Consider the following 27,690-nt stretch of genomic DNA (forward strand, 5'->3'; position numbering starts at 1 on the left):
TTGAGGATTTTTTTAAATTTATCATTTATTTGTTTATTTTTACATATCAATCCCAGTTCTCTCTCCCTCCCTCCCAAGTCAAGGAATTTTTAAAAAATTTTTTGTTGCTGTTGTTTTGAGACAGGGTCTCTACATAGCCCTGCCTGTTCTGGAACTTGCTATGTTGGCCTGGCTGGTCTTGAACCCACAGAGATTCTCCTACCTCTGCCTCCTACATGCTGGGATTAAAGGTGTGTCAACACTCCCAGCCCAATGTTGAGGAACCTTGACTATAGAGAGAAATAGAAAACTCAAGCCCTGTGGAGTGTTGCTTTGTTGGTACTTTTCTGGTTTTCTAGAGGCCACTGTGGACTCCCCTACATAGGACAGGGGAGTTAGCACAAAAGGACCTGCTGGGTCCTGCTGGGCAGGTCATTGGGTACCTGTTGTGTCATCCCCTCAGCTGAATTGAGAGACTGGTTAGAAGGTGGACCAGGAAGGTGGATGGGGCAGGCACAGTTCTGTCCTAGACTGTGTAGATAGAGTTCAGGTGACTACCAAGAACCCCATATGTCAATTCTCTGAACTCTGTGCTGAGGCCTGAGGGACCTGCTATGACAGAACAGCCCCAGTATGTCCGGGTCCCACCTGGCAGTTGGGACAGCAGTGAGCACAGGAAATCAGCAGGTGCCAGGGACAATAGCCAAGTCAGAGTGAAGCTCCAGAAGGAAAGAGGGCCTGGGGTACAAGGGAAGGCTGTGTAGGGACACGGCAGGGCCTGGAGGAGCTGCCTGGAGAACTGCAGACAGGCCCTGCAGGGCGTTGGTGCATGCTTGGCAGCAGCACACTTGAAGGGCCCTAGCACAGGACTGGGGTGAAGGGGGTATCTTCAGAGGGGAGGGAAGGCCTCTGGGCCCAGGTGGGGCTCCAGATATCTCCTGGAAGGTGGCTACTTCCTCCACCCTCGGGTACTTTACCCACACAGCTGGCATCTGGCCTCCCCGACAGGGAGCCTCCCTGTGGGCAATGGTTGGCAATTTGTTCATCTTGACTGCCCCTTGCAGGAGGCCCAGTACACCATAACCCTGGTGCTCAGCAGGGTAGGCATTCCAGGCCCTTTGTCCCACTTACCTCCTTCCTTTCTTACTAGCTTCCTAGCAGCAGGGAATGCTACCTTAAAGGGAGGGAACCTTGCTTATTCCTAGTAGATAGAATGCCTAGGTATTCTGACAGCAGACCAGTATGCAGCTTCACGAGAGGCTCACCTATGAGGGTGCCTGGGGGCATGGGGTGGCAGATGCTGTGTGAACATCTGGGCCTTTCCTTCTGCCATCAGGGGACCCCTGAGAACCCGGGCATTAATCAGCGGGCTCTGCAGCTGCTCTTCTCTGAGGTGCAGGAGAAGGCATCTGACTGGCAATACACCATCACCGTCAGTGCGGCTGAGATTTACAATGAGGTCCTCAGGTGGGCTTGGGCCACGTTCTATGGGGCTCATGGGGTGGCGGGGATTGGGGTGGGGGGCTTCCTGGTCTTCTGTCTAGCCTCTAGATAGAGCTGGCTTTGACCAAACCTAGTTTGTGGGCTGCACTGTGCTGGGTAGGTATGGGGATGTGGGGATCCCTGCCCATTCAGGGGGTATGCCACCCTTAGGACTTCTGTGTAAGTCTTTCCCCCTTCTGAGTACAGGGGAGAAACAGCCATGAAGAGGAAAGGCCAGCAGCCCCATGGTCCAAGATTGATGGTGGGGGCAGATCTCAGGCTAGGGGTTGGGTGCAATGCCAGCAAAGGCCAGAAGTGGGAGGGGAGAAGTAACTTCTGCCTGGCCCTGCAGAGACCTGCTGGGCAAAGAACCTCAGGAGAAGCTGGAGATCCGACTGTGCCCAGATGGCAGTGGGCAGCTCTATGTGCCAGGACTGACTGAGTTCCAGGTGCAGAGTGTGGATGACATCAACAAGGTAAGGAGTGAGTGCTGGGAGACCTTGATGGCCAATAGCTGCTCTAGGAGACAGACCTGGGCTGACTCTGCAGCTTGGGGGAGTCCCCAGGCCTCTGGAATCAGTGTCCTCATCTGGAAGGAAAGGCAGGGGGGATTGTGAATCTGAAGCCAGTCTGCTACCTAGCAAGACCCTGTCTCAAAAAAAATGTCAAGTGGCCAGGCATGCACACCTTTAATCTCAGCACTCAGGAGGCAGCGGCAGGCAGCTCTCTGGGTTTGAGATCCATCTGGTGTACAGAGGGAGTTCCAGGCCAGCCAAGGCTACATAGTGAGACCTTGTCCCAAAATAAAACAAAAAAATTAAAAAAGTAGCCAGATGTTGATGGTACACCTTTTTATCCCTGCATTTGAAAGGAAAAGGCAGGCAGATAGATCTCTGTGAGCTAGTCAGAAGGAAGCTTGATGTTCTTGTCTCCCCACAAACCAAACAAGAACAAAACCCCAGTAATCTTAAATGTTGATGAAACACACAGGTGGCATTACCCTTCCCAAAGGAGCCCCATTTCCTTTGCCCCCCCCCCCAGGTGTTTGAGTTTGGCTACAACAACCGCACCACAGAGTTCACCAACCTGAATGAACACAGCTCCCGCTCACATGCTCTGCTCATCGTGACAGTGCGTGGTGTGGACTGCAGCACAGGCCTCCGCACCACGGGTAAGAGACACAGTGGGCATCCTGGTCAAGCGCTGCGCTCTGCTCCGCGGTACCCTCTGAGCAGCGCTGACCTGCCCTTTACCCTGGCTGCAGGGAAGCTGAACCTGGTGGACTTGGCTGGTTCAGAGCGTGTGGGCAAGTCAGGGGCTGAAGGCAACCGCCTGCGAGAGGCACAGCACATCAACAGGTCACTGTCCGCCCTGGGAGATGTCATTGCTGCCCTGCGTTCCCGACAGGGCCATGTGCCCTTCCGAAACTCCAAGCTCACTTACCTGCTGCAGGACTCCCTCAGTGGCGACAGCAAGACTCTCATGGTGGTGCAGGTGAGGGCCTGGGGTTCAGGAAGGGCTTCCCCAGGCTGCCAGGCCCCCAACCCCGACATGGACCCCACTAACACTCATGCAATGCACAGGTCTCTCCCCATGCCTCTGGCCTTCTGCTATTTGCATTGCCCACAGTGGTCTCGCCTGACCAGAGACATCTCTAAGTGACCATGCTGCCACCTCCTGTGCCATGGGGGCAGTCAGTTGGCTGGCATGTGTCAGACCTGATCTCTGTCCCCTAGGTGTCCCCAGTGGAGAAGAACACCAGCGAGACCCTGTACTCCCTCAAGTTTGCTGAGAGGGTTCGCTCTGTGGAGTTGGGTCCTGGGTCCCGCCGCACAGAGCTGGGTTCATGGTCAAGCCAGGAGCATCTGGAGGTGCGGGGGAAGAGGGGAGGGTCCCCCATGGGCCTGGCTTAGGCTGGTACTAAGTAGGGCGGGGCTGGAGGTGTTGACAGGCATGTGTGGGCGAAGCTAGAATCCAATAATGCTTTTGGTTTTTGAGGCAGGTTCTCACCATGTAGCACTGACTGGCCTAGAACTTGCTTTGTAGACAAGGAAGCCTCAGACTCACAGGGATCTGCTTGCCTCTGTTTTCCTAATTGCTTAGATTAAAGGCATGAGCCATTATACCCAGCTCCAATGGCCCCTTTAGGTCCTCTTTATCTGGGGGAGAGCAGCAGTGGCCCATTGTGGATGTACAATACAAATTAATTTCCTCCTTCATGGATAATATTCCTGTGCTGGCTTCTCAAGGCCAGAGTGTCATTAGTCCCCTTGGTAGATGAGGGAATATTGTCAGGAAAGAAGGGACACAATAGGATGGAGGGGAGGAGCCAGGACAGCCTTGGTTCCCACAGCCCATGGCCTTCTCTTCTCACAGTGGGAGCCAGCTTGCCAGACACCACAGCCAACAGCACGAGCCCACTCTGCCCCTGGCTCCGGGACCAACAGTCGCCCGGGCTCCATCCGAAGGAAGCTGCAGCCATCAGGTAAGCCTGTCTGGGAGAGGACTGGATGGGAGGGCAGGAGGGCAAGCCTTTCCCACGTTGACTGTCACAGTGCCAGGCTGCCCTTTCTAGATAAAGCCAAGCTGTTTTTAAAAGGGAAGAAAAGGCTATGAGCCAGGCCTCGGGGCCCCCACCTGTACTCTCAGCTACGTGGGAGGCTGAGACATGAATCCTGAAGTTTGAGGCCAGCCTGGCCAATGCAGCCTCAAAATAGTTTTAAAAAGGAGGTAGAGTTGGGCATGGTAGCTTGTGCCCATGCCTCTTGGGAGGCAGAGGCAGGAGGATTGCACGTTCTGGGCTAGCGTGGTCTACACAGTGAGTTCCAGGCCAGTGAAGCTTCTGCAGTAACACTATACCCCCAAGGGACGTTGCTTGCCTAGCAGATGGGAAACCCTGAGCTCTGTCCTCAATACCACAAAACCACCTTTAGAACTAGTCTCCCTCCCTGGCCTGTTCTGGACAGCAGTCAGAAGGCAGAACTGTTTCACTGAGTCCCAAGCTCCTGGAGAGGATGACAAAGCGTCTGGGCCTAGAAGCTCCATGCTACCAACTCAAGGCCCTTGCTGTGTATATAGGAGCCCTCACCCTGGCAGGTCCCCTCTACTGCCTGCCTCTACCCCCAACCTTCCACAAAGCTGTCCCACCATCCCCAGTGGGAAAGACACCTCACTCACCAGGGCTGTGACCTGGGATTCCTGCCTCCTCATTTTGGAGGCTAGGCCCCTCACTGGGTTCAAAAGGGGTGGTAGCAGCTGGGCCAAAACCCCACATGTGAGATCTCTGTCACTTTGATTTCAGCCTGACGGCTGGGGCTGCAGTCTCCAGGTGAGTGTGGGCCCGCGGCCTGGGGCTGCCTGCCTGCTGTCTGCTGTCGGTTGCAGGGCTCTGCCAGGGTTCAGCTGTACAGAGCTGGGCCTGTCCTCTGCTGCCTGCTGCCCCTGTGCTTCTGCTGGCCTCTTGCTCTGCATCTGCTGTGGGCACATCTGCTGAGGCAGGATGCTGAGAGCTCCCTTCTTTTTCAGGGAAATTGAGGCCAGTGCCTGTGTGAGGATGTGCCACGCTGCCAGGCCTGGAGCTGGGCCCTGTGGTCTGGCTACCTGCTGTAACAACCACCATGAATGCAGGAGATGGAGGCCCACGTGGAGGCTCTCCTGCTCTGCCTCTCCTCAGAGATGAGAAACATGTTCAGAAGGAAGCCAGTGTCTGTGTGGCTCTAGACACTCAAGCATGGGCTTCTGGAAGGGCGGGGATGGCCCTCTGCCTGGTAGGCTGAGGCCACGAGGCCATGGAAGTTCAGCCCTTGCAGGGAGGGTCGTCCCTACTACTGGGGAAGGCTGAGGAACCAGCTGGGGGTTGGGGGAACAAGAGCATCTGTTTACCCTCCTGAGGAGGGGGTCCCTTACTGGAGTGTGTATATAATGTTTCAAGGTGTATATAGGAGCCCTCAACCCTGTCAGGGGTCTGGGCTGTATTTATGGCTGGCAGAGGCCAGTGGACAGGGCTGGGTCCTGCTCATCTGCCTGACACCAGGCACTCTCTCTGCCCACTGATTCTCAACATGTTCCTCCCCACCCAATCCTATTTAAGAACTTTTGGAAGCTTAGCCATTTTTACTTATTAAAATGAATGTCTTTTTACACAAGCATAGTCTGAGTCATTGGTACTGGGACACCCTGTGTATGTATCATGGAGAATGGACATTGTATGCCCCGTTGCTCCTCACTGCTGGCTGACATGCAGACTCTAAAATCTACTGCTGACGACCATGTGTTCCCCCCTTGGGAGCCGTCTCTATCATTTTGGTAATGATCTCAACTATGAAGACCCCACTGTGTGCCTGTAACCATTGTCTCATCCCGTAGTAGTGGTGTTTCCATGTTACAGATGGAAAACTAAGGCTTCAGGGAGCTGGCAGGCTTTGCCATCCCACTGCTCATCCTGTGCTGGCCTTTCCTCCCAGTCTTTAGAACTGTGGCCACTAGTAGCCCCCACTCCCTGCCTACACATTTGTACCTGGCCCCAGCCTGGGGAACAGGGCCTGCAAGGGATCCTCCCCTCTTGCTGGCTACATCAACAGCTGTCCTGGAGGGCAAACTCTCAGGGATGTCACGAGGGCACAGGCTGGCTCTCATCCAGCCAGGAAGCACAGACATTCCTGTGGGCCATGAAAGCCACTCTAGTCTTCCAAGGTCATCCACCATTCTTGTCTGGTAGTCCCTCAGAGCATCCAGAGGTCAGAGGGAGGGATGATGGCTCCTAGCCAACCTCGTGGTAGCTAGCCATGAATGAGGCTGGGGTCCTGCCACCTGGCTATGTAGTCACTGGTCTGGGTATCCACTGCCCTCAAAGGAACCCAAGTACAATTGGGAGTGTGGCTAAGATACCTATGGCTTCACCTGCTCCTCTTCCCCTTCTCCAGAGCAAAGCTGACCAGGTTGCTCTTTGCTGTGTGCCTGGCACTCTGCTGTCCCCTGCTGGCCACATCTGGAAGTTGCCCTGGGGCTTGGAGGAGGATGGCCCCAGCCTCCAGAGGATCTCTTATAAGGAAGTCAGGAACAGTTATACATTTAATAAATCTGCCTGATAAGTTACAGCAGCAGCTCTGAGGCTGGAGTTGCCCTGAGAAGCAAGAGTGCGCAGCTGCTGCCGGAGAGGAAGTTGTAAGTCCACAACTGTGAAGGTGGTCAGTGTGCTGGCGACGCTGCCTCCAGATTGGCCATCAGGGCAAGCGTGGAGGCCAAGCTGAGGCGCATGGGCCATGGGCGGGCGTACAGCGAACTAGAGTGTGAGGCCAAGCCCGTGAGGGCTGCTGGTGCTCCCACCCACAAGCTCCTCAGTCCAAACTGGCCATGAGTAGGTGCAGCTCACGGAAGGCACTGCCATGGCGGCCACTCAGACCTGACTTGCTCTTGACGAGGCCACTGATGCTCTTGAGTTGTTTGAAGCACAGTCGGCACTTGTGCAGCCTGTAGGCCAAAAGGCAGCACCTGAGGATGGAGGCCACCCCACCTGGCCAGGATGCCTGCCAGGCCTGGGGCTTGTGCTCCCCAAACCACTCCAGGCCCTGCTAAGAGCACAAAAAGTCCCCCAAGCCATGCCAGTGTGTATGGACAAGCAAGACCATGGAGGAACCCATGCTTTGGCCATGCCCACACATCCTGAGCCACTTCCCAGACAGTGCTCTCCATGAGCTGTGGGCACAGACAAGGCTGAGGGGCAGCATGCACCACACGCCCCTTACCTCTCCTCTCGGCTGATGTCCACACCCACAGAAGGTGGGGCTGCCAAAATGTCAGTGATGAGGGGCAGGAACCGCTGCAGGATCAGCTTCAGGGAGGTGCACCCGGTCTGCACATAGCTTCAGGAGCAAGGTAGAAGGGGTCATACATAGATGGAGTCATGCATAGATGGGCCCAGAGCCAGAGGGAGAGAGAGATGTATCCCCCACAGATGGGGCGTACGCACACACATCCCTGCTTCCACTCTGGTGGCTCCAGGGTATGGAGGGGCTTCCTACCTCTCATACTTGCTTTGCAGAAGTTTCTCAATCTGTGGCAGCACTGTGGTGCACAGGTCCAGCTTCCACAGGGAGCTGGAGAGAGATCCGGGTGTGATGCCATCAGCCAGCCCTGACCACCCCAATCTTCTCTCTTTGAGGCCACTTACGCTTTCTGGTTGACGATGTTCAGGAGGTCCACCACCACAGAGAGGTCATTGATAGCCACTGCAGAGTCCACTGATGTCTGCAGACAAGCTCCATTAAGAGGGTAGGCAGCACAGGATGGGAGTGGACAGGGTTGGAGGCATGTTAACAGACTGCACCGACAGGGAGGGTGGGGCGCAGCCTGGCATCAGTACTCGATTGGTGGAAGCTGGCTACGGTAATACCACCAGGCTGCCGTACCCCAGGGCCCCACGGTGTGGCCTCTTTGTTCAGGTGGTAAGAGGCCACCCTTACCTTGATATCACCTGTGGTCCACACAGCCCGTACAGTGTCCAGGTTCTTGTGGCGGCTGGTGAGCACCACACACATGGTGTCGTGGCCTTTGCGAATCTGTGACATGGCATCCTCATCCACCAGCTCTGCCTGCTGGGGGACCTTCACGGCCTATGAGGATGGTACCCAGATGCTGGCACGAGAGCAGATAGCACACTTCATTCTCCTTTCAGCCCTCAACCCTACCTCTTGGGCAGGTCCCACTCACAGGCAGGAAGTCAGAGGCCTTTAGGCCAATGGGCTCATTCCGTGTGGCAGGGATGATGGCAGGCTCGCCCTTGGGTGCAGGAGTGGCAGTCAAGACTGGAGGCCGGGCCGGGACCTCGACCTGCAGGGAGCAGAGGCTTGGCTAGCACCAGCCCGAGTCCTCCCTCAGCTCCCGACAGGAAGGTCCCAGCCCTGGCTCAGGCCCATAGAATGCCCTCTCTGCTCAGACATACATTTGGCACCGGCAACTGCACATCCACGGCTGGGCTGGGTTTTGAGGCCTCCTTTGCTGTGGCTGTGTCTAGGAGTGGAAAGAAAAAGCTTACTGTCAGACTAGAAGGACTTGGTAGGAAGAGGTCAGAGGTCAGGCTGGGACTCCATGACACATCTGCAGCTGGGAAGGAGTGGGTGCCAGCAGATGGACAGAGGGAACCAGGGTGCTGGGTTCAGGGAGACCATGAGCAGGCGGGGGTCCTGTGAGCTGAGGCAGGGCTGCCCTTAGGAGTGGAGTATGTGAAGACACAACAGAGGAGTCAGGTGGGGGGAGCAGGAAACAAGGCCAGGCTCTCAGAAAAGTCTCACTGAGATAAAGCAACAGCACCGGACCCCCAGGGGATCCAGGAGGACATAGATGCTATGGACGGACCCTTTGCCATCCCAAAGCTGACTGAATGGTCCCTTTCTTCAGTCCCCAAACTCCTGGCCAGGGCTCCATGGGTCTTGTCTCCAACTTGGCTCTCTGGCTCCTGTTCCAGGTCTGGATCCTGACCATCCTCTGCTCCCCCACCACCCACCCCAGCCCTTCCTGCCCTCTGCTCACCAGCCCTTGACCTCTCAGAGCCTTGCTTCCCCTGTATCTGAAGTAGACCCAGTCCTCAGTAGCAGACCCCACCCCAAGTGCAGACCCACATGTGTTTTTGTTTCTCTTCAAGCAGCCAGACATGGGCTTGAAGGAGGCACTGCCCGCCTTGTTTACACTGTCTCCAGGGCCTTCCCTGGGGTGAGGAACAGGGCAGGCACTTTTAGGTAGGCACAGGGACAAGATCTAATTGGGTAGGCTAGGGGCTGTGCCAAGAGAGGCAAGGCCTGATCCTCAGGTCAGCTCTGCCCAACTCACCATCCTCTGGGGGTGCTGGGAAGGGCTCACTTCGCCGGGGCGGTGTCCGACCTGCCAAGGCAAAGGGGGCTCTCTGGAAAAAGGCCTGTGTATGGCCAAGGTCTTAATGAAGAGACACACATAGCTGGAAGGTGTCCTGGCCCCATGAACCCATGTGTACCTATATATAGGTCCTCTATGCTTAGAGCAAGGGTTCCCACTTTTAAAAAGCAGCCCAATACAAAAATGTGGAGACTGGGTAAGGTTTAGGGGACACAGCAGGGTGCTGGGCTGTGAGGTAGGAGAGAGGGTGGCCTCACTGATGCTGTTCTTGGGCTGGAAGATCTCATTGTAGTCCTCAGCATTCTGGATCTCGGCCCGGGACTCACGCTCGTCCTTGTCATCTTCGCTGCTGGGGCTGCGCCGCTCACTCTCTGAGTTGTGCTTTACCCTAGCGTGTGCAGAGTCAAGCAGAGGAGGCCAGGATCCTCAGTGAGGCCCAGGAGACTTCTTGGGACGCACACCCTGCCAGGGCGTGAGCACCCACCTCTGCGGCTTGCTGCAGGTTGTGCTTGGCCGCTCATAGATGCGGCGGAGGGAGACAGCAGGGTTGGAGGTCTGCTGTGTCAGAGGCTGGCTGGCCTGAACAGGGTCCTGGGTCACAGTGCCTGTCCTGGTGACTCTTGTCAGGTCCACCACGTAAGAGGAGACATTACTCTGGGAGAAGGCCACACCTATCTGCAGGACATGGCAAAGCTGGTGTGGAGCGGGACCAGACCCCAGGAGGCCCAGTGGGTGGGAACATGACGGGGAGGGTGGGGAGTGGGTGACTTGACCCTCACCAGCTGATCATTGCAGATGGCCAGGTCAGCCACCTTGCCCCAGTTGACAAGGACCACATCAAAGCAGCGTTCAGGCTCCCAACCATAGACACGCAGTGAGTCCTGGCAGCCGCTGTACAAACAGCAGCCATCGGGGTTGAAGAGGACACTCCTAGGCCAGGTGAGAGTTGGCTGTCAGTCCTAGGGCACCCAGCTGGCACCTGATAGCAGGAAAGCTGGCGAGCCCAGGACAGAGGAGAAGCAGAGGTGGGAAGATCACCCTTACCAACATCCCACTACTTGGGTGAGGGGCAGAGGGCTCATGTACCTGACAGGCCCTGGTTCCCCTTCAATGCAGCTCACTACCTGGAACTTCTCCAGGTCCCAGAAGCGGATTGTCCTGCAAAGATGGCCATAGGAAGCCAGTCCCTCATGCTGTCCAGGGCCTCTCCAGGCCCCTCCCTTCAGGGGCACTAGGAGTGATGTCTGGGGCAGGGAAGGCCCTGTGCATGCAGAGGATGAAGATGACCTAGGCTGTTCCTGACAGCCCTGCCCCAGAGCTAACCCCACCTTCCAGGGCCCTGCACTGTGCTCCAGAAGGGGAGGTGTGGGTCCTAACAGGCCAGGACACTGGCTGGGGAGGAATGGGACCAGGACCCAGTTCTGGCTTAAATTTAGCCTACACAGGCTTTCAGGCATATGACGGGGTAATAGAAGGTGGGGACAACCATCAGGCAATGTGCCTTATTCCTCCTCACCTGTCAGAGCTGCCAGAAGCTAGGAGATACTCATTGGGGTGAAACTCTACCACATTGACAGGCCCAGTGTGACCAGGGAACTCAGACATCATCTTGCCAGCTGTCAGATCCCAGAGCTGGAGCAGGATGGGAAGAGGTAAGGGCCAGGCTGGGCCCTTGGCTGCATGCCTGCACTCCATCTACTCTCAACAAGTTTGGGGGCCCATATGCCCAGTTAGCAGGGAGGCAAGGACACAGTCTGGGCATGATCAACATGACTCTCGGCCCAGCCTGCCACCCAGGTCAGGAGTTACCTTCACTGTGTGGTCATCTGCTGCTGATGCCAGCCACTTCCCATCAGGGCTAAACCGAAGACACCGCACAGCCTGGCTGTGTCCCTGAGGAAGATGAAAAGAAACAAGCTTTTTGGAGAGACCTGGGTCCCACAGAACCTCCCCATCCTCCAATGCCTACCCTGAAACGTAGGTCCTTCCTAAGGACCAGCCACAGAAAGGATGGAGGGTCACTATTGGGAGACATGAGGGATACATTTAAGTGGCCAGACTCCCAGGCCTCCAAGAAATCACAACTGTGCAGTCTGTGACATGTTTTAAGGCTTCTTCCAAAAGCCCTTGAGAAGGATTCTGTTAGTCACAGTACTGGCACATACCTATGAACAGGAGGCCCTGCACCCAGAGACACCAGCTACCTGACTGCAAAAGCAAAGCATGGAATAGTTTAATAGATGTGGCTCTGGGGATTGGCAAAAAGCTGGGTGTCCAGACAGACACCCAAGGCACTACACTCCTACTCCAGGTCTGTTTTGAGGTTTAACCTTCAATGGACTGCAGCCCCCCAGCCCCACTGTGGTGTGGACTCATGCTGTGATTGACGTCACATAAGGTCATAGGTAATAGACACAGGACATGCTTACCCTATATCGGAAGACACAGCCTTTCCGTCTGATGTCCCAGAGCTGTAGGGGAGAGAAGCAGGGGCATGGGTAGGGAGGATGGATCACAAGAGGTTGTGATGGCCCTGGAGGCTAAGATAAAGGGTACACTGCAGTTCTGAGCAGAGAGGACTCGATACATCTAGGTCACGACAGCTCCAAAGACAAAGGCTGGAAGGTTTGCCCAAGCTGGGCATCCCAAGTTGAAGCATCTGTCTGCCCAGATCCATGGGTCCTCTGTCCCAAGGATGCTGCTCTGGAGTTAGGATTCCCTTACACTTGACATAGACAGAGTAGTACCTTACCTTGATATTTGTGTCCTGGGAACCTGAGGCCACAAATTCACCATAGGGGTGGAAATCCAGGCTGCAGATGTTGGCTTTATGCCCCATGAGTGTGCGGAGAACTAATGAAGCAAAAGAAAGCAGAGGTGCATGTAAATGTTAGCTGGCCAGCAGCATCCTGCCAAGCCTATCTGTGTGTACCCTTTGGCACAGAAGCTGGGAGGCCAATATGAAAATAAAGATCAACCAGTGCCCTGCCACCCTAGTGGTTCTGCAGCCATTTCTGTTACTACTTAAGTCCCTGGAAAATGCATGGCATTATCTATAGCTTGTGTGCGCCAAGGTCCCTGGGAAGCAGCAGTCACAACAGTGCTTGGTCCAGGCTATGTGACCACAGGGCTATTATACAGGACAAATAACCCCCAGGACAGTACCAAGGACTGAGAAGAGTGGCTAATGAATTCAAAAGACAAGGGACATCATCAAGTGGATAGCAGCCATCTTCCAGTGGCATGGCACCTACACAAGAGACGTTGAGGATGACCCTACAGCAAGTACAAATGGAGGATGGAGGGGAGATGCAGCCAAAGGCAGAGTCATTATCTATTGCTGGCCTGGTGATACATCTCATCCATCAAGGCCTGGTAGGCCAGGTGGCAAATGTGTGTCTCAGAGTATTATAGGCAGCTTTTTGGAAGATTGATATTTCCACTGCCTAAATAAAGCTTACCAGCCCATGAGTGGTGGCCACAGAGTATAGAGTCCAGCTATCTTTATGCTGTACTGAGTTCTCATGTTACGGACACATATGTAAAGGTTCAAGCACAGATGAACTGAGTAACTACTGTAGAATCTGCCACCCATACTAGGCCATGTGCTTGGTAGCCTGACGAAACTAGGATCAGTCCTGGCTCTGCTTCTTAACTGCTGTGTGGCTCTAGGCCATCCCTCATCCTCTCTGGCCTTCAGGTTGGTTTACAATGAGAACTAAGATAATAAACACCAAGCACTTAAGAGTGGGACTGTACAGGTTTCAATGGTCCCGTTTTAGTTTCCTCCAGGAGGCCTGCTTTCACTTCCTCCAGTCTGTCCTCTGGACCTTCACTCTTCCTCCTCACACCTCGCAGCATGTGTCTCCTCCCTCCTGTGGTCTCAGCGAAGATGCACTACTCCGAGCTATGGCTAGCTAGGTGCCTCCCGTCGCTGCCCATCAGCTGAGCATTTCTGGTGTCCAGTGAGCTGAACATTAGCTCAGAGTCCCTCTGTCAATGCCAGGAGGAGGGTGGATGGTGAGGCATCCTGCCGGAGGCTGAACTGCAGCAGCTGGACCACAGTTAGATCAGGTAATGCACCACCTGGGCCTCAGGAGTAAACTGGAGCCAGAGCTGCCCAGGCAGGAACAGCACAAAGCGAGCAGCTGCCCTAGCCAATACCCACCATGAGGCCCAGGCCCACTGTCCATCTCACTCTGTGCTTAGTTTCTGATGGGCACGACAGCTGGGATGCCGCCTCCTTCCCATGCCTGAGAACTTTCCCAAGGCCCCTGACTCATCCTTAGTGTAGATGTCTAACTCCACTACACCTACACTGAGCCCTTGCCTTTCCCTGCTCCTTAGCTGTCTTGTATCACTCCGGAAGCCAAGGTAATATGCTGCCCTGGCCACCTTTTGCCTTGTTGCCACAGCAAGGGAAACTCAGACACAAGAGGCTGTGGTGGGGTCTGCCCAACACAGGCTAGTTTCTTGAGGTGTGGTTGCCTTCCTGTGGGATCCACCAGGCCTGCGCCCTTAGCTGCCAGCTGCACTGTGGAAAGCTGGCAGGACCACATTCTTCTGCCATGACTTCTGCCCTTACTTGTCTCTCCCAGGGTATATCTACCCTTGGTCACAAGCTCTAGGACCTGCCTACACATGTGGGGACCTCCAAGGTCCCCCAGTGGAGTGGTTGTTCAGCCTCTGCCCAAATCCTCCAGTGTTAACTGTGGCTCTCTCTGAAGCCCCTGTGTCCCTGAAGTTTCTCTGGGTTCTCAGCCCTGATGCCCACTTGGGTAGCAATGGCCCTGAGACCTTAGCTCCCTCTCCCGAGGGCAAGCTTGAGAATCACCAACTAGAGGCAGTAGATGGACAGCAGAGATCACTGGGGCAGGGTCCTGACACCAGGATTCAAGATACAGGTTCTACTACCCACAGCCTCAGGGTTTTCACTAAGTCCTGTGCCTCTGATGGTCTGTCTGCTCCATCTGTCAAAATAGGGGGCCCTGCCAACCAGGCTTTATCATCCATTTGAGGAGGGATCACTCTCATCTTCCAGGTCAAGCACTGTGGCTATGGAAGTCTGGGGCAGGCTGTGTCTTTGTAGCTTTTCCCTTTGACCCTTGGCTCTTCGGTGAATCATGAAGAGTGGCAATCTTCGCTGGGGTTCAGTTTGAGACAGGTTTCCTGGAGACTGACTGCCTTCTTTGTCACAGAATCACACCCTGGCATGGTCCTCCCTGCCTCTCACATCCAGTGATGTGCATAGCATGTTCTAAGGCCTGATGTGGCCTGGCCAAAGAGCCTCTGCTAAGATGCAGTACACAGCTCTGTTTGTCATAAAGGCATCCTGGGGCTCTTTGTTCAACACCATCAACATGTATAGTCACTCCTGAGAACTAAGGGACGCCATCTTTCCTGAGGGCCACAACACACACACACAAAACAAACAAAAAACAACAACCAGGGTTTCTGACCAAAGTTAAGCTCACTGCCAGGCACACAGACCAATAATGGCTTGTGTTCTGCAGCACAGCCTATTCCAGAAGGGCCTTTTAGGCTCAGCCAAGCTCAGGGAGCTCTCCCTGGACAGGGAAGGCTGGAGCCTCTGAGCTGCAGCAGGTGGCCCCAGAGACAGGCAAGCCAACTCTACTCAGATCTGCTGAGGTTGGCCTAGACATGGATAATAAAACATGCTGAGTTAGCAGAGTGGGGAGGGCGTATTCCATATCAAATCCCAGATTCTTTGCACAATCTATGGGGCTACCATGCTGTTGGCATCTAAAGAAAAAGTGGGACTCTATGTGGCCACACCCCAGAGTTTCTAGACCAAAAGGAACCTGTGAGGCCTAAGCTCTGATGTGAGAGCACACCCACAGAAGGGCTTGTGACCATGAGGCCAGGATGCATCCTACAAACTGAGGGAGGAAGAGGAACAAAGAAGCAGATCCCATGTAAAGGAAGCAGAAAAACAGCACCAGATTCCGCCAGCAACTCTGAAACCTAAAAGGAGTGACACCTTCAAAATCCTCTTAGTAGACCATTTTCAATGGAATTCTACACTCAGACTCTAAAGAATAGAGATAGAATAAAGTAGTTTTCAGCCATATAGGGTCCCTGCCATTTATCCTTAGTGCCAGGGATCAAACCAGGGCCTCACACATACCAAGCAAAGGCTCTACCACTGAGCTATGTCCCTTGGCCCAGCAATTTGACACAGGATGGGCTTAACATTCCATCTTCCTGCCTCTGCATCCTGAGAGCTCAGCCAGCTCCTTTCACCCTCTCATAGTTGATATAGAAGAAAGTACTCCATCTGGAGAGGAAGAGGACACTGTTGTAGCTCTCAGGACAACAAAGACAGGGATGAGGAAGCCAGGAGTGATGGCTAGCCTGCAACGCCAGGGCTCCCAGGCACTGGGCCTGAGGAAGAGAGAACTGGATTACAGGAGAGGACTCCTCTAGCAGTACACTAGTGACAATGGTTAACGATGATCAATGATGATTTTGACAGGGTTTTGTACCTGCACGTGGAAAAAGGACCAATTATTCACTCCAGGGAAACCAAGTGGCAAAAAGAAACACATAGGGTCCTTCAGCACAAACACTGACCATGTAAATGGTGACACACAAAAACAGGAAGAGAAGTGGGGGGCAATGGGCTGAGGCAGCAGCTGAGAGCCAAGTCCTGCCTCTCACTGCAGGGGATACCTTTTTTGATTTGCTTGTTTGTTTGAATCGGGTTAAAACACCATAGACTAGGCTGGCCTTCAATTTCACAGCAATTTCCTTGCCTCAACTTCCTGAATGCTGGGATTTTAGGCAGGGACCACTGTGAGGGACCAACCCGTTCTTGTTTTGCTGTCTAAAAGAGAAAAGAAAGTGCAATGCCATAGGTTTAGGAAAGAGGTGATGGCGGTGGTGGCACAATAGTGGGAAAGGGAAGCTGGGCAGTGGTGACGCACACCTTTAATACCAGCACTGGAGGCAGAGGCAGTAGGATCTCTGTGAGTTCAAGGACAGTCTGATCTACAGAGTGAGTTCCAGAACAGGCTCCAAAGCTACAGAGAAATCCTGTCTCCAAAAACCACCACCAACAAAACACCAAAACAAAACAAAACAAAAAAACAAAAACAAAACAACAACAACAACAAAAAACCAAACCAAACCAAACCAAAAAAACCAAAACCAAAAACATAAAACACCCAAAAAACCCAGGGGGAAGGAAGAACAGAGGCCCTTAGAACAGGGGGAGGTTGGGGCAAAGACTTCCTTGCTGAGATGAACTTTTCAAAGCATGAGTTATTCTTGTCAAAGTGAAAATTAAATGAAGACAGAAGGGAGGGAGGTGAACAGAAGATCCAGCCACCTATCGCACACCCTGAGGTGGGATGCTCCACAGCATCTTAATGGCCATTACTTATTCACATGCCTGCAGGATATCCCTTCGTATTTGATGTCCTTCCAGGTGCCAAATACATATATGTACGTGTACACACACACCTTACTGCCCATTACTTGGACACCTCCTCATGTTAGCACTTGGGGGATGGCAGTACCCATTGTTGCTGGATTGATGGAGTGGAATGGATGACATGCCACCCACTCTGGTCAGTGTTTGGGGAACAAAGCACCCAGACCTCCTGGAGGCAGCAGTCCAATGCCACCCCCATCTCCCACATACTCACGAAAGAACAGTAAGCAAAGAGCCTTACTTTTGGCAGCTTCCAGGTCCCAGACTCGGATGGAGCCCGACTGGGAACCAGCTACGATGAGCTCCTCGGGGGTGTTGAGGCGGACACTCTCCACAGGGGACGTGTGACCTGTCAGGCTCTGCAGAGAGAGGTGGCAGCTCCAATCAACTGTAGTGGTAACCCCCCAGTTACTGTCCCAAATTCAGGGTCTCTGAGAATGACCTCAGTAAGAAGTAGTATGTGGCGAATTCTTCTCGGGGGCCCAACCTGTATGCCAACTCAGCTGAGCATGAGTTGGCACACTCATCAGCACAATGTATAAAGCAGCCCCTCAAACACCTGTGACCCTAGCATTTTGGGGGCAGAGGCAGGAGGATGGTGAGTTCCAGTCCAGTCTGAACTACACAGTGAGTTCCCAGCCAGCCTTGATTACATACAGAGTCCCTGACAGGGAAAAAAAAAAAAAAAAAAAAAAAAAAAAAAAACCCCAGGCATCCTTCAACCTTATCTCTCTTCCTTCTATAGTGCTCCTGACTCCTGGCATGGGCACTGCCTATAGAAATGGCTCTGGGCCACTGGAAAGATACAGGGGATCAAGATAAGGAGATGTTGAAACTTTATCCCAAGTCTGAATGATCATATCTAGGACACCCACATCTCTACCTACTCTGTCTAATCACAGAGTCCATAGCAAGCTAGGAACACATGTCTACTGCCTGCCCCTGAGTGCCTGACTGTCTACTCCATGCCTCTGGGGAGGAGCCTGAGAAGGTCTGCTGGAGAGCAGGTAGGGTCTTGCACATCCAGAGCACCCAGAGCAAGGACAGCTGTATCAAGTAAGGTGTTATCATCTTCACTTTTAGGAGGGAAGGCCCTAACCCAAGTCCATGGTGTCTGTCACTCTGCTCAGTGCTGGCCCCTCAAAGCACAGTAACCATTTCACCAGTATTTACTAAGGCAGCATTCCTGATGGGGACAAGTGGGAAACAGGGCATTCCTCAGCACCAGTGTCTGACACCTGCCGGACAATGCTAGGGGGTCTAAATGGCCCAGGCTTCCAGGATCACAAGTGGGCAAAACCAACCCATAAGAACACACGTTCTCTTCAAACCCACAATCCAAGGGTAGGTGTGGTGACGCACACCTGCAATCTCAGCAGTAAGGATCATCTGTCTGTGAGGCAGGAGAATCTCCAAGCTCAAGGCCAGCCTGGGCTACACAGAAAGACCCTGTCTCAGAAAAACAATAGCACCACAATTCTTCAGGGAACTTATTCTCTGCAAGCACAAACCAAGGTTATTCATGGCAAGAGACCAGAGGCCATGTAAATTCCATGACAGTAACCTTTCAAACATGAGGAAGACAGAGTTCCATGTGGTTAGGGTGTGTACACAGAATGAGACCACCAGAGGGAAACATGTATTTTGTTTGTCCGCGGACTGAATAATTCTAGGACACAGAAGGAATTTGGAGGCCTGGTCATCTCCAGGGAGGACACACAAGTCACTGCAGAGAGAAATAATTCAGCATTCATCTTTTGGATGAATTTTTATTTTATTTTTTTAATATATAGGCAAGCACTCTACCAGTGAGCTCTAGCCTATGCTGATTATTTTTCAACTTTGGGATATTACTTAGACATTTTATGGGGAATGAAAACATTTGAGTCTTACAAGTAAACAAAACAAAACAGGCTGGGGTTAAGAACAATGGCTGCTCAACCAGAGGACCTGGAGTCAATGCCCAGCACAAACATGGCAGCTACCAATCATCTGTAATTCCATTTCCAGGATATCCAGTGCCACCTTCTAGCTTCTACAGACACTGCATGCACATAGTGCATAGGTATATATGCATGCAAAACACCCCCACACAAAAATAAAATAAAGATAAATACATCTTAAGGAAAAAAAGCAATTATCTTACTGAACTCTGATGTACTGACTGATCTGAGTGGGTCTCAGTTTGGCACAATCTCACGAAATCACTGAGATAACCAAGTTTTCACTAACAGTTAACAACTTTCCCCATCTTTTGTTTACTTGGTCAAAAGTCAAAAGAATGACAGTTGCCTAGGGTGGCAAGGATGCAGGGTACAGCCACAGTCTCATGCTGTGGGTGAGAATGGAAAGTGGCTTCTGGAGCCCATGTGACAACTTCTCAGAACTGCATACCCTGGGCCTAGACACAGTGACCACGGATCTACTCAAAAGTTTGATCAAATGAGAATGTTTGACATAGTCTGGTTTAGCAGATCCTAAAAGCTGGAGCCAGCAGACCTGCTGATGACAGGGTATGGCTACACTAATTACAGCTCATCCCCGTGATGGATACCAAGAAGCCATTTAAAAGCATGCTGTAAAAAAGTATTTGTTGACATAGGAAAATCCTCATGACACTGTCATTCTAAAGAACCAGGTCACTCAAGAGTGAAGGTAGGTGTGTGTGTGTGTGTGTGTGTGTGTGTGCCCGTGTCTGCGAGCACTCATTCGCTTGCATGATTGTATGCGCTTCTACTCCCCTATCTAGAAAGGCACAGACTTAAGGCACTTAAGGCACCTGGTCATCTTTGGCCAACAGATCTGCCTGAAATGACTCTTTTCCCCTCCTATTTGTGCTGTTCTGCCTTAGAAAACAGCCCATAGTCTTGTTTGATGTGTGATTGGCCTCCCACTGAGCCCCCTCTGATCCTTTCCTTAGTGAAGATATACACCCCTACACAGCTGGCAGGAGGAGACTGGGGCTTATTTAAGCCTTTCCATGAATACTCTGGAGCTCTGTCCCACATCTGTGTGATCCCTGCCTTCTGAGGGCTAGCCACCAACCCAGCTGTTCTGGGCTATCCTGGGCCTTACTGAGCAGATAACTGGAGTAGCGCTAATGGTGTTCTGGGCCACTCTGGTGACCCAGGATCACCAGTGCCTGCAAAGGGAGCCCCCACCAGGGGCCACAGTTCATCACTCACCATGATGCAGTTAGGCTTGTTGATGGACCACAGGTTGACTCGGCAGTCATCCCCACCAGTGGCCAACAGCCGCCCTGATGCCTTGCCCAGCACCAACGAGGACACATTGCTGGCATGGGCGACGATCTCTTCTACATAGGAAAGGAGGGGAAGAAAGTGGTCAGAGGACTTTGACCATATGGAGGAGGTGGCCTTCCTTCACCACCAACTCAGAACATGACATACAGCTAACCCCCACCAGCTTCAGGGCAAAGTGTGAGGCAGAGGCTGACATCACTGTCTCTTCCTCAGCTCCCTGCCCTGCCTCAGGCCGCCTTTCTGAGTTCCTTTTCCTTCATGTCAGCTAGTAACAGACTGTTCGCCCCCCATACACACTCTACTAACTGAGGGGGATAATTGGAATAGATACATCTGGAATGCTATGTACATGGTGCACACTTGAAAACTCAGCACCTGAGAAGCTGAGGCCAGAGGATTGTGAGTTCCAGGACAGCTTGGGCTATACACCAGACCCTGTCACAAAACAAAACAAGCACTTGTACTTATCAGTATGAGTTGCTAGTCCATAAACAATATAATGCAAGAAACATTTAAACAGCATTACCCAGTCCTGAGTATCACAAGTAACAGAGATGAGTCAAGGTACCCACAGGAAATGCAGGTTTTTCACAAACACCTCATCACTATACAAAGGGCTGAGTATATGGGGATAAGGCTGTCTGTGTGGAGGGTTCCTGGAACCAATCACCACAGATACCACAGGAATACTAAGTTTACTTTTAAAAACTGGCTTCCTATTTTTATCTACTTCATCTTAAGCACTACTATCCATAGATAATACTTTTTCTATGATAAACAACAACAAAAACCCTGTTTTATTTGTTTTAAATGGACCCATGCATCACCTAAGTGCCTTTCAACTGCTCAGGTACCACCCACAGACAAAGCCCATCTGGGACACACCCTCAGAAGAATTCAAGTTCTGCCTAGACAGCTGTTCCTAGATCTCAGTTCAGAATTCTAAATCAGGTGCTGATCGCTCTGCCAGCTGTGTGGCCTTGGACAAGTCACTCTTGCTCTGAGAGGTACTTGTTTAGAGAACAGGATAACCCCAGGGCCAGCCCATTGGGGATGGGCTGAGAGGCAGACTGAAGACTAGCAACCAGGACAAAGTGGTCACCAGGGTCCCAGGTAGGCGGGGAGTGGGTTCTATAAGGATAATGGCAAGAGGCAGCAGATATAGCAGGAGCTGGGTGGGGAAAAGCTGACCCTGAGAGTGGGAGATGAGACCTATAGACAGTCCACTGGAGACTCTGGCCTGGACCATGGTGGGAGGGCTAAAGCTGGGAACACAGGCGGGAACAGTGGGCCTTATCAGTGCTCCAAAAGAACAAACTCAGCAGAGAATCAAGAGGCAGACTAGGCTTACAAGCCGGTCCTTGGTCCCCAACTTCCTCTGGGATCAAGGACAAAGAAGAGGGCAGGTCTCTCACACAGGCAAGGGAAACCCCAATATGCAGATGTCTAAAGCAGCTGGAGACTGGCTTGGATGGTGGAGAAAGATGTCATGGCTGTTAGTAAAGGACCCCTATCCGAGGTCCTACTCTACCCAGCCTGGATAGTTCTTGTGTGAGCTGTAGACCATAAGGAGACTGGAAAACAGGCCCAGGAAAGCCCAGACAGTTTGGGCAACTTCTGAAATGATGCCCTCTTCAGGGCCTAGCAGGGCACAGCTGGTACAAGCAGGGGCTGACCAGGGTGAAAGTCCATGTAAGCAGACACTTCCCATCTAGGTACTGGAGACCTGCCATCTGGACCCAAGAGAGCCGGGTCTTGTCGTCGTCGTCATCTCAACCACAGTCCCATCCTCAGCACAATTTGGGACAGCTGCCTGCAAGCCTGAGCCATGAGCCTTTATATATCTGTCTAACCAGCAGGAGGGCAGTGCAGCTGTTCCTGAGCACTATGTTCTGGAGGCTCAAGCTCTGTCTCTGAAGCCACACCCTGAATTCTTCAGAGACCCCCTAGTCATCTGTCTTGGTTCTCACTCTCCAAGGAAAAGCGAGAAAGGTCTGGCTGAGTTACACCTCAGCAAGCCTTAGGATCACCTCCAGAGAACGTCATGAATGTGTAACAGAAGGATGTCCAGTCATCTGTTCCCGCCTACCTGGGACCCTGGTGACCACTTTGTCCTGGTTGCTAGTCTTCAGTCTGCCTCTCAGCCCATCCCCAATGGGCTGGCCCTGGGGTTATCCTGTTCTCTAAACAAGTACCTCTCAGAGCAAGAGTGACTTGTCCAAGGCCACACAGCTGGCAGAGCGATCAGCACCTGATTTAGAATTCTGAACTGAGATCTAGGAACAGCTGTCTAGGCAGAACTTGAATTCTTCTGAGGGTGTGTCCCAGATGGGCTTTGTCTGGCACTGGGAGGCTGTGAAAGGGTAACTTCCTGCCTTTAGGCTCCAGGGGGATCAGATGGATCCTGGGCAGGGCTTGGAACTGTAAGGGTCACAGGCAGGGGGTGGAGGTATGATGACTCCCCTTTAAGCAGGGGCTGATGGGAACCTGTGCAGACAGGAAGCAGCACAAACACCAGCAAAAAGGATGCCTAGTCCTCAGAGCAGGCTCCCTCTCTAGCTTGGCCAGGAGAGCACCAAGCATCAATGGCCCACACATAGGTACTGGATTTCCACACAAACATCAGACTCTTCAGTACTTCCTGGCAGGTCAGGTGACACTGCTGCTCTCCCTGGAGCATAAGCCATCAGGACCTCCCCAAGCGCCAGCAGCATAGCCTGGCACATCTCATCCAAAGCTGGGGATCACTCTTAGTCTGCCCAGAGGTGCTAAGGGCTTATATCCTAGGAGGAAGATGCAAAGGACAGGGGTTCAGCAACCCCACACTGGCAGAACCTTCTGATCCTCACCACACACTAGAGCCCCAAGAGGCCCCAGCCTGTATGGCCTCAGGCTATATACACATAAACCTCTTTGCACAAGAAAACTGCCAGCTCCTCCACACACCCGATCATATTACTGCCTGATGCTTAAATACTTTGATGCTTGCAGACTTTGACAACAAGGGTCTTGTGGACATGTGCCCTATAGAACTCAATAGGTTTACCTGCCATCACGTTGTTCTTGTTGATGTACAACAGCCCCATAATCTCCTATAAGTCTTTCCAATACACAAAGCTTCCTGTCTTGGGGCCTTTGCACTGGCTGCTCACAAACCCTCTACCCCTATCAGTTAGTTAACTGAAGCATGAACCAGCTGAATCAGAGCAGGATTGGAAACGGGTGGATGTAATTCTGGTTACTGCCTATTGCTCTCCCAAGCCTGAGCTCCTTGGATATCTTGGCTCTCATTTGCTCCCTAGCATCTAGTTCTACCTTCAGATAGGGTTAAGCTATTAAAGAACTGGATACATAATACCAGTAAATACAAAGCCACTCTTCTCAAGGCATACCTTTTTTGAGTGCCATTAAGAAGGTTCTCCTAGAATCCTAGAGCTTTGGAGAAAAACTGAAATGGTCCCAATCTCTCACTTTACAAATGAGGAAACTGAGACCCATAAAATAGCTCTCTGCCCAAAGTCTCCTTTTCCACTCCTGAAAACAGCCCAGGGGCAGTTAGAGGCAGAGTGGGATCAGGGACAGCATATCAAACGTGTGACAGCCAGCTGCAGCTGAGGACAAACCCAAAGAGGTGAGATGCAGGTCCTCTAAACACAACCTAGGGATACTCGAGAGCCTTTCGGAAGGTCTAAAAGAACAAAACCATTATCTTAAATACTAGGATGGTATCGGGCTTTGGTACTCTCATTTGCCCCAGAGAAGGCTTCAAGAAGACATATAGCATGTGATGACATCATCACTACTGTCAGGTTTGAATATATGTGTGTGTGTGTGTGTGTGTGTGTGTATGCACATACATATGACTCAGAACTGTTTTCTAATATAGTACATATGGATAAGTATAACTGTCATAAACAAGAGCCCTTTAGGGTCCTCAATAATTTTCAGAAATGTGAAAAGAGCCTGGTGTACTAGGGCAGGTCTTTATTCTGAGCATGAAGGAAACAGAGAACCATGTCTCAGACCAGCCAAAGCTATAGGGCCACCCTATCTGAAAAAAGGAAAAGAATAATATAAGCGACCAAAGAACTCAGAACTATTTTTGCTCAATTACACTCAGAGCCCCAGCAGTGTCTCTGTACACCCTCCTTCTGCCCCCAGCCCTAGACTTTCATCTGATGGAGCAAAACTGACTTGGAACACTTCTGAAAATCCTAGAACACCTTCCAGCTGCCCATCAGCCTGACTGGAAATTCTTTACGAAGTGCTTTAACCAAGTTCAAGATCTCACTTGAATCTCAGTGTAACTGCAGAGCATAGTGCAACTATTTTACTGTACAGATAAGGCAACTCAGCCATGGGAGAATTAAGCCACCTGCCCGATGTGATTTACATCTCTGTCTACCTTAAAACAAGATCTGTGCCAAGGACAGGAGACAAAACTTTTGGGACTAGCCAGCAAAACAAGAGCAGCTCACAAAGCAGCAGTGTGATGAAAAACCATGAAAAGTACTTACGCAACTTCCAGGCAGTCTTGGTGACCACAGGGGTGGCCATACTTCAGGGCGTGGCACCTGAGACCCCACCCACAAAATGGATTGTGCTTTCCCTGTGGGGTGGGGGTGGATCCCCCCCAGATCCGACAATCAAGTTGGCAGGGAGTTCCCACACATCCAGGCAGAGAGTCCTCCTCTCCTGGCCCAGGAGTGCCTGGTGGTTTAGATCATCCGATACCAAGCAGCAGCCTGCACACATAGGTCAGGATCCCAGATCATAGGATGTCAGGCTTGGGCCATCTCAGCTCAACACTGGGCTAGAATACAAGCAAAGGTGATGGTGTGTTAGCAAGTACTTGAGATGCATTGCAGCTCTCTGGGTCACCAAGGTCACTTGATACAAACCCACCAAAGGCCCCAGGGCCTGGAGCTATTGTGCACACTGGGTTTGCAAACCTTACTAGGAGCACCTCTGTGACCTAAGAGCCCAAAGATAACAGACCTTCTCTAAGTAGCTGGGACTGGTGGTGCTAGTGTTTAACCCCCAGCACTCAGGAGCAAAGGCAGAGGCAGGTGGATCTTTGTCAGTTCAAAAAGTCCAAAAGCAGTGCTCCAGGATGCTGTCTTAAGTGTCAGCAACTGCAGTGGGGCAGAGAGGTCCCATATCTGCAGTTCACACAGGTTTGTACTTGTATTGGATGGGGCAGTGGAGTCTGAGGCGCGCGCACGCGCGCGCGCACACACACACACACACAGGGAGAGTGTGAGAATGTGAGTGTGAAACTGGGAGACTGAAGACACTGACAGTGAAGGCCTTCCGGGAAAGAGTAATTTTGGGAGGATTCTGAGGGTCCAATCCTCTAGCTCCCTCCTTCCTCAGCTCCAGGTAAGGGAACCACGCCCACCTCTTGCTATTCTCAAGGACATAGCTGGGAATTGGGTCTCCAGTCCAGGCGTGAGTTGGAATGACTCCTCAATTCTAAAAGGCCATGGCATGGATGCAGCTTTCCACAGCCACGGCTCTTCAAACTCTCACTACTCTCTCTCTCTCCTGCCACCTGTGTTCCCGCACACCTTGAGCTCCCGAAGTTGGCCATCTTCGCCAGACCCTCTTCACTCCCTTTCCCTGATGCTATCGGAGTCCCCCCATTCATTCGCTCCCCTGTTTCTGGAACCCCAACTCAATACGGTCCTCCGCACACCCTCAGCTCCGCTTCCGGCCCACCAGCTTCCCCTCTCTGGCCTCCACACTCGTCCCACTCGCTCATCCAAAATCTGCTACTGGTCTCTCAGCCTCGCCTGACCCTCCGTCCCTCTGTGTTGAAGAGCACTGGCTCCAGCTTTCCCTGGCCCAGAGCCCTCTGCCGGCGACGCGACCGTCCCCTCCAGGCTCGGCAAAGACCAGAGCCATCTTCCCCTTGCCTCCAAGACCCCCAGGGCCACTCTACCTGCAGCTGTAGCTCTGGAGGCCAAGGTTTCCCTCCAGGCGCGACCCCCACTTGCCTCCATCCTCTGCCCTGATTGGTCGCTGCTTGACAACCGACCCTCACAACAAAACCTCCGGTCTAGAGTCCCACCCACTTCACTTCTTACACCAATCAGTCGCCACAGATGCTCCGCCTTCCTCTGAGTTTGACCAATAGAAGCAAGCGCTTCTGCCGATTTGCGTAGCTACCTGCCTCCTTTTCCAGACTGGGACTAATCACAAGAAAGAAGCATTTACAGACCGCCCTTAAGTCTTGAAAGAGCCAATGCGGGCTTCTGTGTCCTTAGTCCCGCCCCTACTTGGGCTAGCTTTTTCCGCCCTCTTCCTCCAGTTCCTGGAACCCGGTTATGTTTGAAAACTCCGCGAGCCGCGCGCAATGGCGGCTGCACCAATCACTTCAGGAACATCCCTAGCTCGACCAATCGACGTCAGTATTATTGAAGAACCAATTCCAAGACAGCCAATGGGAAGGGAACTCCTGGAGTAGCGTGAAGTAGCAGGTCTTCCATATTGGAACAGGGTCTTCCGGACTCCGCCCCCAGCCTGTGCGTGTTGCCAGCGCGGTCTTATTAGGGTTCTGCCTGGATCCACATACAGCCTTGAGTTCCATGGTGGAGGTCTCGAGAGAAACAGACCCTGACTACAGGTGGAGTCGGTGTCGAACCCAGGAAGTGTGTCCCTAGAGTCACAGTGGGGAATGGATGAGGAAGCTTGTGGCTGCTCGCAGGCGGAAACCACAAAATGAGGGAACCGGAGGAGGGCGGATGATGCGTCAAGCATGTGGAGATCGGGAGTGGGGAAAGGATGTATAACACACCATGACCCGGGCCCCCCTCACTGAGGAGAAACTCGGCCCCAGCCCATTGCAGAAAGAGCCTCCAACCCTGGTCCGTCCTCCAGTCACTCTCCTTTCATCGGGGCCATACAGCCATAAGCGGTAGAATTCCCCATTTGTAGATGAGGAAACCGACGCTGCGGTAAAAAAAAAAAAAAAACTGGAAGAATGGCCTCGGGATTTGAACCTTTAAAGTCAAGGCATGAGAAGTCCCTACTAAATGTAAATCCTCTGCGGGGACAAAAAACATCCAACAGCCTTCTGTACTTTGGGAAGTCGTCCCTGAGTAGAATTTGGGGATTTCAAAGAGACCTGGATTCGTAGAATAACATTCAATCAAAACTTTGTAGCTTGCTGTTCTTCTCAGCTTATTTATTATTAAAAAAAAAAAAAAGAGGCAAATTCTTGATTATGACACAAATTCCCTTATCTGCTTTGTTTGTGTACAAATATTTGACCAATACCTATCCCAAGACATTTCAATCATGACAACACTCAGCATGAAGTTCTTTAAGGGTCCTTAGTCACATGACCAATGCCACACCACCCATAAAATAATTTAATCCTCTAACATGCAGACTGTTAAAATTACCTTAGTCATCTAACTTCTAAGTAGAAACAAGACTGAGAATGAGCCTCAGTGGTAGAGAGCTTTGACTAGTATGTAGGAGGCACTAGGTTCAATCCAAAGCACTGAAAATAAAAATTAGAAGCAAGAGAAATGTCTCAGACTTAGGAGCCACTGCAGTGCCAAGAATGAGGACCTAAATTCAAATCCCCAGCCCACATGTAAAAATCTGGGCATGGCTGCATGTGTAACCCCAACG

At 52.2% G+C, this 27,690-nt stretch overlaps 2 protein-coding genes across 14 annotated transcripts in view; one reads left to right on the forward strand and one right to left on the reverse strand.

Annotated features, from left to right (window-relative positions):
* Positions 1-5,606, forward strand: part of Kifc3 (kinesin family member C3) — an 87,564-nt gene extending 81,958 nt beyond the window's left edge. For 9 of the 10 annotated variants that reach the window (XM_051201935.1, XM_051201936.1, XM_051201940.1 and 6 more), the window contains 7 exons: positions 1,316-1,446; positions 1,814-1,937; positions 2,503-2,632; positions 2,726-2,955; positions 3,198-3,332; positions 3,838-3,946; positions 4,987-5,606. In XM_051201935.1, the coding sequence (XP_051057892.1) occupies positions 1,316-1,446; positions 1,814-1,937; positions 2,503-2,632; positions 2,726-2,955; positions 3,198-3,332; positions 3,838-3,946; positions 4,987-5,012 (885 nt within the window). In that variant the 3' untranslated portion in view covers positions 5,013-5,606. Of the gene's footprint in view, positions 1-1,315; positions 1,447-1,813; positions 1,938-2,502; positions 2,633-2,725; positions 2,956-3,197; positions 3,333-3,837; positions 3,947-4,762; positions 4,790-4,986 lie in introns of all 10 variants that reach the window. The other variant, XM_051201937.1, reaches the window with a different exon arrangement.
* A 907-nt stretch (positions 5,607-6,513) lies between these two features.
* On the reverse strand, positions 6,514-26,264 carry Katnb1 (katanin regulatory subunit B1). Of its 4 annotated transcripts, none has more exons than XM_051201885.1 (20): positions 26,136-26,264; positions 24,564-24,859; positions 19,969-20,099; positions 17,025-17,142; positions 12,080-12,180; positions 11,757-11,798; positions 11,137-11,220; positions 10,844-10,959; positions 10,414-10,485; positions 10,107-10,257; positions 9,812-10,002; positions 9,585-9,715; positions 9,286-9,336; positions 8,402-8,469; positions 8,170-8,289; positions 7,923-8,072; positions 7,631-7,707; positions 7,482-7,556; positions 7,206-7,322; positions 6,514-6,930 (listed from the first exon to the last, which is right to left on the reverse strand). In XM_051201885.1, exons 2-20 carry the CDS (start codon positions 24,601-24,603, stop codon positions 6,798-6,800), a joined length of 1,968 nt encoding a protein of 655 aa, XP_051057842.1. In that variant the 5' UTR covers positions 24,604-24,859; positions 26,136-26,264; the 3' UTR covers positions 6,514-6,797. The 4 variants fall into 4 exon arrangements, with proteins under 4 accessions (XP_051057842.1, XP_051057841.1, XP_051057845.1 ...); XM_051201884.1 differs by lacking the exon at positions 26,136-26,264 and adding an exon at positions 25,991-26,124; XM_051201888.1 differs by lacking the exon at positions 26,136-26,264 and adding an exon at positions 25,847-25,867.
* Positions 26,265-27,690: the final 1,426 nt, after the last annotated feature.

The sequence above is a fragment of the Phodopus roborovskii genome, unplaced genomic scaffold, assembly GCF_943737965.1.
Source record: "Phodopus roborovskii unplaced genomic scaffold, PHOROB, whole genome shotgun sequence".
In the NCBI taxonomy this organism is placed as follows: Eukaryota; Metazoa; Chordata; class Mammalia; order Rodentia; family Cricetidae; genus Phodopus; species Phodopus roborovskii.

Coding starts and splice junctions, on each gene's coding strand:
- Katnb1 (XM_051201885.1), bottom strand. CDS start 24,603: ATGGCCACCCCTGTGGTCACCAAGACTGCCTGGAAGTTGC. Junction 11,799..12,079: donor CCCAGGACACAAATATCAAG/GTAAGGTACTAC, acceptor TCTCCCCTACAG/CTCTGGGACATCAGACGGAA. Junction 9,337..9,584: donor CCAGCCCAAGAACAGCATCA/GTGAGGCCACCC, acceptor TTGCCTTGGCAG/GTCGGACACCGCCCCGGCGA.